The sequence below is a fragment of the Tarenaya hassleriana genome, unplaced genomic scaffold (genome assembly GCF_000463585.1).
Source record: "Tarenaya hassleriana unplaced genomic scaffold, ASM46358v1 Cleome3, whole genome shotgun sequence".
NCBI classification, from domain to species: domain Eukaryota; kingdom Viridiplantae; phylum Streptophyta; class Magnoliopsida; order Brassicales; family Cleomaceae; genus Tarenaya; species Tarenaya hassleriana.
In genome coordinates, this window is record NW_010966177.1 from 8,380,063 (window position 1) to 8,392,473 (window position 12,411).

General features: G+C 35.6%; 1 protein-coding gene and 2 long non-coding RNA genes across 3 annotated transcripts; 1 reads left to right on the top strand and 2 right to left on the bottom strand.

Moving 5' to 3' along the window:
* Nucleotides 1-1,338: 1,338 nt before the first annotated feature.
* On the bottom strand, nt 1,339-2,025 carry LOC104819999. Its single transcript, XR_772893.1, has 2 exons — nt 1,921-2,025; nt 1,339-1,599 (listed from the first exon to the last, which is right to left on the bottom strand). It is a non-coding gene; the product is annotated as an uncharacterized LOC104819999 (long non-coding RNA).
* Nucleotides 2,026-6,737: 4,712 nt separating this feature from the next.
* On the top strand, nt 6,738-7,728 carry LOC104820000. The gene is made up of 3 exons (XR_772894.1): nt 6,738-6,840; nt 7,041-7,240; nt 7,322-7,728. It is a non-coding gene; the product is annotated as an uncharacterized LOC104820000 (long non-coding RNA).
* A 574-nt stretch (nt 7,729-8,302) lies between these two features.
* LOC104820207 lies at nt 8,303-10,579 on the bottom strand. Its single transcript, XM_010550574.1, has 5 exons — nt 9,794-10,579; nt 9,377-9,604; nt 8,664-9,304; nt 8,346-8,572; nt 8,303-8,310 (listed from the first exon to the last, which is right to left on the bottom strand). Exons 1-5 carry the CDS (start codon nt 10,577-10,579, stop codon nt 8,303-8,305), a joined length of 1,890 nt encoding a protein of 629 aa, XP_010548876.1.
* Nucleotides 10,580-12,411: the final 1,832 nt, after the last annotated feature.

Here is a 12,411-nt window from a genome sequence, read left to right on the forward strand (position 1 = left end):
GAACTAATTCAATAAATAGAACAGGTATCACATTGGAAGATGGGTATTTGCCTAGGAATTATGATAGCGTTCGTTCATGCATCCAGAGTTTTAGACTATTGAATCGGAAGATTGGTAGGATTAAACCTGGATAGTGAGATTAGACTTGGAAGAGTTAATCTCTACCTTAGAGCTTGAATTCCCTGGATTGGATAGATAAACCATTAAGTTTATATCTTTTGAAAGATCCTTGCATGTAAAGCAATCCCGAAGTCTGCAGTGTTTATCATTCATAGTTTACAACAGTTTTTATTGTTTGCTTTGCTACGCTCTCGCACTCATATTATCTTCTCTGGATCTAGATTTGGATTGAGATTTCATTCATTGTCTACTTGTCCCTGTGTTCGACCCTAGCGACTGCATACGATCTGTACACTTGCGGTATTTGTTGAGTCTAGGAATATTATTACTTGATCATATTTCTGCACCTAGATTTACGACATCACCAAGCAAGCTCCAGAAAATAGTAACAGCCCTACGTGTGTGATCCTGTAGACCCATCCAACGCAGACATAGTTCCGAAACCATTTCGAACTAATAATCATAGGTGGTCTCTAGCAAGACACTATGACTTTCTTGTCAAACTAGATTAGTATGATCTAACGAGGCAAGTAACATTCAACACTTGTGTCCTTTTTGTTACATGATATCATAAGTCAAAACAGAGACATGGAACAAGTCATCTCGTCACATTTTGACTGCTTTCTCGTTCGTTGAGTTAACTGAACCTACATATGACTCTTCATCTGTTTGCCTTTTTTAAATTTGAATTTGTATGTAATAATAAACGACAGAGAATGAAATCAATAATCATTTTATTTATTTGAGAGCCCCTCTCTTTAGGTATTACAACACCATTTCTAAACTCATCGGATTCTCCGTGTCATTCTCGTGACTTATCAAATGTTAACTCCTTGAAAACAGTGCGCAAAACGGTGAAATAGTGCGCAAAACGTCTGTCCCGCTCTGAATTCAAACCTCAAGTTTGGAGAAGGAACGCATAATCTAAATCACATGGTTTACTCCCGATTCCAAAATTAGTTTGGTCATTGGTCTAGAATACTCGGTTATCCAAAAAAAAAAAAAAATCTTTGCAATACCGACGTCTAGATCTAGGTTTCTTGTTTCCCAAGTCACTAGTTGAATTTGTTTCTCAACTAAAAAACATAGCACAAAGATATCAAACCGAGCTCAATTTGTGAACTGATTCATTGCCGGCCCATTTTTAAACGATAAAGACCGAAAATGATGATGAAAATATATATAACTTAGAGAAGAAATATCGGACGATTTCAGCTCTGATAAACTTGATTTATAGGTTCTGTAAAATATTTATTTTCATCATTGTGATTACCAAATGATATTTTTGTTTTTAAAACATGAAAGCATGAGCCATTCAATGATGAGCCGGGCAGGGGTAGCCGCAGATGCAAGTGCCCGCCTTGCCGCCGCGGTCGCAGTGAGCAACTGCCTTTGGTCCATGCTTTGAATGGCACTCTTTATTGCAGTCTATTTTCCCACACGAGCCGAGCACTTCTCCACACGCCGAGCTCTCATCAACTGTATGTAATTCCATGTCACGTTATTACTATCATATACATATATCACACATTGATACACAAATTTTATTTTAAAAAAAATCTAAATAAATACACAAAAACCGTCATGAAATTAAACCCTAAAATTTTTAAACCACTTCCAAATACCACTATAATATGGTAGTTTTGAATGTATAAATTAAGAAAAGTTCGTGTATATTTTTGAATTTTTAAAATTCATTTATTTACAAATTCATATATTAATATGCGATTTTCTGTGCAAAACATAATATTGTATATATATGAGGAATGAGTGATGACGAGAAAGGACTCAGTGACTCACTCAAGACAGAGGAGACGAAGAGGATCATGAAGCAGAACGCTGCGGTCTTGCATGGACTCATCTTTCTGAATAAAACTTGAAAATCTTTTATTTGTTTTTTCTTTTCTGAATGTTTTTTATATGAACATATTATTGCTTGGATTGTGTCTTATTTATAGGCATTGGTAATAAAAGAAAAATTCCTTGGTGCTTGTTATGAGGTCCGATTCTTTTTTAATTGAAAAGAATCCTAAAGATATAATTTCCCTTTATTGTATTAATTAAGTTGTTCCAAGAGAAATATACAAATAACGGACGAGTAAATACATAACGGCTATTACATGCAAATCAGCCAAGAATCAATGGCCAAGATTCCCTACGGATTATCCATTAGAATATATACGCACACACGCCAATGCATTAAAATATTTGGTAGCATCCCATACATTCTAAAAATTAAACTAAACATAAATGCAATGGACCTCCATGTATAAAGAGGTGGACGAGTTTTGTCAGCCAGGGCTCAATAAAAACAATTCTATTTATATAATAAATTTGTTGTACAAATGTTTGACTTCCATTTAGAGATTAGGTGTGCAATTTTTTTTTTGTTAGTTAGGCTCACTACAAAATATTTATATTTCTTAAATTTGTTGGTACGTACAATTGTATGAATACCTAGTTTTGAGTTTTTTTAATAAAAAAATTCGGATATACTCCATTCATTTCAAAATATTTGTTATTTTAGATTGTTTCACATTTTTTAAGAAAATAGATCAAAAGTCACATATACCCTTATTTAATGATAAAAACAATGCAATCATTAATAATGTATTGCAATTTGGTAGGGATAAAATTACAAATTATTATAAAACAATGTCTGACATTGAAAATGTAAAACTACAAAATATTTTAAAACATAGAAAATAACCTAAAACTACAAATATTTTGAAACGGATGGAGTAACAATTATGAATACCTCATGTAAATTTAAATGAATATGATCATTTTTATAACAATTAAAATATTCATATTTAACACACACATTTGTGTAAGTTTCTTTTATAACTTCTAAGCAGTTATTGTTGTAAGTGTTGTTATGTATGTCGTGAGCCTTTTGTTTCTAATGGGCAACTTCTGTTACATCCTCAATGCGCTACATCAACAAGTAATGACTAAAATACCTTCCCCTTAAAAAAAATTTGAACTTCTAATGTACCCTCTTCAATAAGTAATGACTAAATACCCTTTTGTATTTATTTATTTATTTTTTTTTAAATTCTCCTAAAAATTAGGGTTTAGTTGTCTCTCTCCTATCTCTTTCCAGTTTCTTTCTCCCGCCTCTCTCTCCCTCATCGACACTGAGTTCTCTCTCTCCTACACTTTTTCCTTTGAATCTTTCGATTTTTTCTCTTAAATCGTTAGAAATCAAAGCAAAATCAATGCCAAATTAGCGAAGAAGTTGAAAATAGGTAAGCAATTGTGAAAATCTTATTCTTTTTCACATTGATGGTTATTGGTGTTTATTTCATGAACAGTGATGTTTCTTTCACCTTTTTTCTTCTAATTGTTGATGTTTTTAAAATTTTATCTTTTGTAGTATAGTATAATCATAGTTCCCGGTCGGATCTGGCTTTGAAATATTGTTTCTAGAGTATCACTATACAAAAAAGTCGGTCACATTAAAGAGAAGTTGATGACATGGTCACACGGTCATAAAGTGACATGGTCACATTAGTCATGGGTCATTAGAATAAAGGTTCTCATAGGTTTCAAGGATGACATGGTATTATCTTCACATGGTCATATGTAGGGGTGTAAAATGGGTGGGCCAGGCCGGCTTGGGCTGGATTCGATTCGGGCCTAGATTTTTTCGGGTCGGACCGGTCCGCCCATTTAATTTTTGGGTCTATGATTGGTGGCCCAGAGCCCGGCCCTACAGGATTTCGAGCGGGTTCGGACCGGGTTTCAGACTTTTTTATTAAATAGAAATATTTTTCTATGACGATAATAATAATAATCATAATAATAATAACAACGTGAAACATTCAACAAAAATATTTTAAAACGAATAACAATTAAGTATTTAGTTCAAAAATATTTTTAAAACCAATAATAACAAAGTATTAGTTCATAAAACAAATAAAGCTGAAAAATTTAGTCGATTGATCAATTCTCCGATACCACCTCCGGCAAGATGACCATAGGTGATAATGAAGTTGATAGAGTGTCGTCAATACTACTTCTGGAATCTACACAATACGACAACTAAAGAAACAAATATAAGTTAAACACTTACACTTAGACATATAAACAACTAAACAAAATGGATAATAAAAAAATATAGACTTTACCATATTCTTCGAAACCAAATAACCAAGAACGAGTGCAAAGGAGAGCTTGGACATTTGTAGGTAAAAGGTGACTTATGTATTTGTTTAAAACACGAGAACCAACGCAAAAAGACGACCCTGAAGTAATGGTAGTGATAGGAATACTGAGAATGTCAGATTCCATAAAAGCCAATGCAGTACCATATTGTGCTTCATTGATCTTCCAAAACTCTAAGATATCCATATCTTTATATCGATGTAAATCTATAGTAGGATCCTTTAGATATTTATCCAAATCCGTTTTTAATCCATCGTCTAAAGAAGTCTTGGTTTTCCATCCACTTAATTCCTAAATCATATAAAAAAGTTGAAAACATTACAATAGAAAAAATCTAATAACAAAATAAGAAACACAAATTTAAAAAGAAAAAGAGAACTTACATCAAATTGAGTCGAACCTTGTTTATCCTCCTTTGAACTGTTATCTTGTGAAATAGATAAACTCTTAGAAGTTGATATCACAAATCTTTTTTTGTATTCTTCAAAGATTAAATACATCTTACTCTTCACTTTATCCACCTTTGATTGACTACTTTCCTCGTCAAGTTGATCATAAAAGAATTTCAATGCTTCCAACTTCATACTAGGATCAAGCACGGATCCTATGGAAAGAATGATACTATATTCTTCCCAATATTTATCGAATTTCACCTTCATTCGTTCATCCATGCTTTTAAGAAGCTCGTCTTCACCTCCTACATACTCTTTCAAAAGCATTTCAATCTTCCAAACTTTCATGAAATACAAGTTAGAAGTCGGATACTTTGAACCAGACATCATCGTCGTAATATCATCAAACGGCTTCAAGAAGTCACGTATTTTTTCTCCCCTGATCCACTCTTCATTTGTTGGACAGAACTTGTAATTTCTATCAATCAAAACAAGGCTACTAAAAGCATATCGATGATTGAGAGCACTTACAAGCATCATATGAATAGAATTCCAACGTGTTGCCACATCCATATACAAAGAAGCTCTAATATTTCCACCAACTTGCTCCACACATTCATCAAACGCTTTCATCCTTGCCTCTGACGCTCTAACATATTTCACACTTTCTCTAATCTTGTCTAGAGCATCACTAATCACCTTCAAACCAGCTTGCACTATGATATTCAAGATATGTGCACAACATCTGATGTGAAAGAATTCACCTTCGCACAATAAACTATTTTGCAAAGAAAGTTGGTGTTTCAAGATGTCTTGCATACTATCGTTGGCTGAAGCATTATCCAACGTGAGAGAAAAAATCTTTTTCTCTATTCCCCAATCTTTCAAACAACCAAAAATCTTCTTAAATATCTCCGTTCCTGTGTGAGAGGGGGCTAATGTACAAAACGACAGTATCTTACTATTCAACTTCCAATTCTTATCAACATAATGTGCAGTCATACAAATATATCCTTCATTTGTGATAGCTGTCCAAAGATCAGAAGTTAAACATATCCTACTACGAATATTAGCCAATTGAAGCTTCAACTTGTCTTTCTCATCCTCATAAAGCTTCATAACATCGCTAGAAGCAGTGTTGTTGCATATCATTTTGATATCTGGGTTTGCAAATAATATCAACTCTTTGAACGATGCATACTCAACAAAAGCAAACGGCAATTCATGGTATATGATCAGCTTAGCAAGCTTTTCCCTCCAAATTTTCTAATCTATCTTCTTTGTCATTAGCTTCCCCTCATGGTCAATTAACATATTGGCTACATTTTCAAACTTAGGTTTTTTCGTGCAACGCTTAAGATGCCGTAATAAATGCGATGTCCCGAGAGATACAGAAGCCGCATAGTTATTACCACAATAGTTGCAAGTGGCATTTACACTATCAACCCGAGTCATATGATTCCAAACACTAGAAATCTTTTTCCGCTTTCTACCACTTATTTGAGTTTCGATTTCTTCAGGTTGAGATAATCCAGCATCGGTACCACACTCTAATTTTTGGTGTTCATACTCAATTGCGTCGACATCCATTGCGATTAAAAAAAATTAAACCTGATAAAAAAATCATCACATGTATATGTCAAATATTATTTTCTTTGAGAGTTTAGTTGCCAAACATATACATAAACACCCATCGTGTTATATAATCTACTATATTATATATCCTACTAATTAAACATAATTAACTGTAAAAAAACAAATACGGGAAAATGGCAAATAAATACATCAATTTGGTAAAAACTTATCAATAAATACATCAATTTGTAAACTGCCAGATTAATACATGAAATTGCAATTTTTTGGCAAAATCCTACAAGGACGCTGACGCCGTTACCCGTTTAAATTTTTCCGTCACGAGACAATGACGTGTATATACAATTTTTGACACGTCAACCCACGTGTCAAATGTACTAAACCATGATATAAAAAATTGATCCGTTTTAATAAAATAAAATTAAAAACCACTTTCCAATTAAAAAGGGATATTCTTCTATTTTCACTCATCTCCATCGTTCTACAGAGAGAGAGAGAGAAGGAGAGACATAAGCTTTGTTCTTCTTCTCTAGTGGCGATTTTGTGTCTGTGTTGAAGTGTAGAGGTAAGATCATTCTTTGATTTTGTTTTCTTTTTGTATTTATATTTTTCTGTTAAAGATTTGACCCCCACACCTTAATATACAAAAAGTTAGGGTTTTCCTCCATGGTTCTTTCCGCTGGGTTGTTCATCGATTTGGTGCGTATCACGATGGTTGATTCAGTTGGGGTTTTTTTAATGTAGTTTCTGATTTTCTGTTTGTAGGGTCTAATTTTTTGAAAAAAGGTACAGATATGAGTTTTTCGTAATCAAATTCGAGTTCAAAATCAGTTTGGAGAAGAAGAGAATCATATCAATGTAGAGGTTTACCGAAGATATGTCAATGTGGAAGCTCTATTGCAATGCATATATCGAGAACTGAAAATAACCCAAGGAGGGTTTTCTTCCGATGTTCTTCGCAGGAGGTTAATTGGTTCAACGATGTCTTTGATAATTTTTTAGAATTTTTACTGAATTCAACTGCTAAACTGTATGTTGTGTATTAGGGTAATTGTGCACATCTATTCAAATGGGTTGACGAGGCTTTGGTCGAACAAATGGAAGACTATGGAGAGGAGCTAAGCAAAGTCAAAGTCTAGTTCGGAAAAAAAGAGAAGACTGATATGGAAAAGAGAGAGGAGAAACAAGATTATCGAGAGGAGTTGCAAAAGCTTATAGTTCAGATGGAAAAAATGAAGTTTGAGATAGAAGAGTTAAGAGGTTTCAAAAGTAATGTAGTTGTAGTTGTCGGAGTTGTCGGGGTTATAGCTTTGGCAATCATATACTACTATGGATTACTACTTATTTGATGTATTTTGGACGTATGTATCAATTGGAGAAGACAATTATGATGTATTAGTTAGAGAAGACAAGATCATTATATATGTTATTTGTGAAGAAAACATTGGATGAAACATTTATCGGATAACATGCTTACAAAATATTCAAGTCTTACATAACAGTTACATAAGTGAACAAAAGATGAAAAGATGTCTGATTACATTAGAAAGGTATCCGATTCTGCATGTTTCACCCGAGCAAGCAACAAGTGATTATGCTTCCGGTTGGCTGCGAGATGTCGAGGGTCCATGAACCGACCTTGGAGCTTGGAATGGACGACCGGTATGCGGAGCTATGAAGTTAGCTGGTCCAATAGGAAAATGATTGGGGCGACTCATTTCGATAGTCAAATGTCGACGCCGACGGCGAATTCCGGTCGATTGAGAAGTCTGGCTCGATTGTGTTGTGACCCCAATACCTACAGTCATTGATATATCAAACAATTGACCATGTTAGTTAAGACAATATGTAAGTTTATACCTCGAACTGAACTGGAATTTGAGGGCGTTTGTGATGGTTGTGGTCGTTGTTGAGATTGTTGAGGTGGTGTTGGTTGTTGTTGAGCATGTTCAGTATGTTGTGGTTGATGATGTTTTTTTGGTTGACCACGCCCTCTCTTTTGTCGATGCATCTGTAAGGGCTCATTTTTACAACCCTTCGCATTGTGTCCGATTTGTTTACATCGACTACATGTAAACACCCTCCCATGTCTCGACATCTTTCCAGGTCTGGTTGGAGATTCATGAGGATCCTTCCGGCGGTGAAATTTCTTTGGCCGACCACGCATACCTCTGTCCTCTGGTACATCAAGAGGAGTCTTGCCTGTTTTGTGCCACATAGTTTGTCCATTTACAGGCATCAAGTTGTCTGAATATGTTGCTGTCCATTTGGTTGTCAAATAATACTCAGAGACAAATCTGTAAAAAAGCAGAAGTAAAGAAACCAACTCCATAAATAATACCAGATACGAAGATATGAATAAGTGAGAGTAAATATTCAGAGACATACCCAGAAATATTGGCTTCTTTCTCATGGATTACAGATAGGGCATGGTGACACAGTACCCCAGTCAAATCCCATCTTCGGCAAGCACAACTCTTTCCAGTAAGGTCAACACCATAAGTAATACCGAATTCCATTACTTCATACATACCTCGTCTACCTGGAGTTACAGTGCAATACTTTGTCCTTTCACGAGCACTCCCTAACGCCAATACTGCTTTGGGACTGAATTCTTTATTCCATTTACTGGATTCCACACATCTTTTTGCAATACGTTGCATTGTTTGCCTTCGTATATCTTCTAGCATATCGATCACTGGCCTTAACCGTGCGGCTTTTATAGTCCTGTTGAAACTTTCAGACAAGTTGTTATGCACATCTCCACATTGAGACCCTTCTTTGAAGAACGAACGGGCCCATTGCTCTGGACGTTGTCGGACCAATGCTTCATGGGCCATAGGGTCTTTATCCTTCAATTCATCCATTGCTGTTGCATATTCAACGCTATGAAAACTGGTAGCAACTTTCCAAAATAGCAGCTTCAAGTCAAGCCCCTTGAACACCTTTTTCCAATTGGCATACACGTGACGGGCACACATTCGGTGTTCAACAAGTGGTAGCTCATTTTCGATGGCATTCATCAAACCCTGAAACATGGCAACTGAATAGTTAGTATGAAACCCGATGTTATTAAGTAAGTGTTTATGAGACATATATACCTTTTGCTTGTCAAAGAGAATTGTAATATGTTCTCCTACTCCAAGACATAAATCAGATTTTAATTTGCGCACAAACCAATTCCAAGTGTCACTAGTTTCGGCATGAACTACTGCCCATGCAATAGGATAGATGCGATTATCAGCATCTCTTCCAACTGCAGCCAATAATTCTCCTTTTATCTTCCATTTCAGAAAACATCCGTCTAAACCTAAAACTGGATGACAATTCTGCTTCCAAGCCTCCCGTAACACTTCAAAACATACATAGAAACCTTTAAACACACACTTTTGCTCATCAATCGCAATTTCGGTTGAAGTGTTTGGGTTAGATCTATGCAATTCTGCTTCATAGTCCCACAACTTTGCAAATTGTGTCCTTTGATCTTCCGTTACCATTTTCTCTGCCTCGCGTCATGCCTTGAAGCATTTAGTCAGTGGAACTTTCAATTTCCATTTGCGTTTAATCACATATTGCATATCAGCTGCAGAAAATCCTGACATTCTTCTAATGATATCTGAGAACAACTTCGCAATATGTTTAGAAGATAACATAGAAGCAACTCCTGTTGGTTCATGATTATGTCCAGGCTGATATACTTTGATCATCCATTTGTTCACAGGTTTCTCTATTGAGCAATACACTCTCCATCCACAACCTTTATGCGAACATACTGTTGCATATTTATCTTTTTCCCATCTAGACAATCTAACATTGTACTGCGTATCTAAAACATACTGAAACAGGGCATCCTTGAACTCTTCTCCAGACTCAAATATTGTACCCAACAAAAGCAACTCATCACCCTTCCTTAATACTCTAGAAATAGGCACCTTTCTTCTTGGACGCTCAAATTCATCTGTACCCAGCGGAGTTCCTGGACACACATTCTCATTATCAACATATTCTTCATCACTAACATACTCTTCGCAGTTTCTGGCATATTCCTTCAACTCAATCTCTCTAAATATTGCGGTAATAGTTTCCTCATCAAGCTTGGAATTTGCATCAGTTTCTACATTCACATCAACCTCAGGTCCAGCCTCAGGTTCAGCATTAGGTTCAGCATTATCATCCGCTTCAACCCCAACATTATCATCAACACTACCACCCGCTTCGACCCCAACATCGCCTTCAACATTACCACCCACGTCAACCCCAACATCGGCATTAACATTACCTACATCTTCTGCACCAACACCCATGTCTCTCTCTTTCTGCAATTCAACAACTTCACTAAACTCAATCCTTCTGACACAACCTACTTCTTCGGTTCCCTTATCATTCTTTGATTTCTCAGGAGTGACTGGTGTTGCTACCGATTACTCATGATCAATATAAACATCTAACTCTCCCTCCATGGTATCTAAATTATACATTTCTCGCATACTGAAATCAACATTATCCAGAATTACTTTCTTCTCCTCAAGACTTTGATGTGGTAATTTATACCACATCTCACAGATTCGACATCAAATTTTCTTGAATGCATGAAATCTTCGAATACAAACCAAGAAAAATAATCCGGATCCATCTCTACCCCTTTCTCCACAAATCCACCAACATAAGTCCAACGTTCATCAATGAATGCCATAAACCCTCCCATATGGAAATTTATTTTAACTTTCCTACAAAATGAGCAAACAATGATCCAAAAATCACTGTCGATTACACAATTTTCCTAAACCAAACAAATGATATTCAGAAATTTTATATCTAACTTACCCCATGTTTCACCGTCACTTCACCAACAAAAGCTTCGGGTCCCTGTCGATTTCAGTTTGAAAAACAAAACCCCCGTCGATTACATCCGATTTCAAAATCAGAATCGAACATTCAGAATCGACAAATTCCAGAGAATGGAGATGAAATTCAGAAATAGAATCTCTTACCTTTGAAGCACCTACGACGAAATCGACGGTGAAGCACCTCCGACGAAATCACCGGTGAACTTTCAGACCGACGACGATTACACCCTCGGCCGAAAACCCTCTTCGCGCTTTCACCTGCTCTCTTTCGATTTTACTTTTTTTTTCACTTTCACTTAGGTTAAATGGTTATCTTTTTTTTCATCTCGACCGGTTTCGGTATTTGGTTGTATCCAAACCGAGATAATCTGATTTCGATTGAAATTTATTAACCGGCTGCTGATATGGTATAAAAATCTGATGTGGAGTCTACTTAATAAAATTAAGCAAGCCAGGACAACATCATTTAACGAAAAACGTTACCGTCAGCGTCCTTATAGGATTTTGCCAAAAAAATGCAATTTCATGTATTAATCTGGCAGTTTTACAAATTGATGTATTTATTGATAAGTTTTTACCAAATTGATGTATTTATTTGCCATTTTCCCAAACAAATACTAATGTACTAATATTCCATGCTTAATCTCTCATCAAAGACATGTGTATACTCGTAGATATGCATTTTAAGTTGCAAATTATAAAATATTGATATGTTCGATAATCTTTCAGCAAATGACGTAAAACACATATTTTATTATTAAAAAAAAGACTTTGTATGCTTTCATATGATATTAAATACACTATACACATATCTATTATTATATATATATATATATGAGCCAAAGACAAAGCTATACATATGTCTATGATTATATATATATGTATATGACTTTTGACTTCCACAGTTCGCCACCACTTTTACGGTGTCGCAAAAGAAAACAAATTTTAAACCCATGCAATGAAAAACACTTACCGGACAATCCAGCGGCGGCGACCGTCGGAGATCCGATGGAGATACAACAACTTTATTTTGAACAGATGTCAAAAGCAGAAGCGATGCCAAAAGTGGAAGTATGGTGATTCTGCCGAAAAAAACAAAAGGGTTTAGCGTTAGGGTAAAAAAAGGTTAGGTTTAATATTAGACCTAGTCAAAGCTTTGGTTAGAAAAAAAGGCTTAAAAAAAAGCATCTACGGGCCTCAAGCCCATCTCGAGACCTGACAGACCCGACCCGATAGACCCGTATCTCATTTAGCCCGAAGCCCGAAAGCCCGAAGTTTAATGGGCCTAT

Excerpts from the sequence above, each read along its gene's own strand:
- LOC104820207 (XM_010550574.1), bottom strand. The coding sequence starts at position 10,579 with ATGGGTGTTGGTGCAGAAGATGTAGGTAATGTTAATGCCGATGTTGGG. Across the intron at positions 9,305-9,376 it reads TTCTCTTTGACAAGCAAAAG|GGTTTGATGAATGCCATCGA; the intron begins GTATATATGTCT and ends GCCATGTTTCAG. Across the intron at positions 8,573-8,663 it reads AAAGAAGCCAATATTTCTGG|ATTTGTCTCTGAGTATTATT; the intron begins GTATGTCTCTGA and ends GCTTTTTTACAG.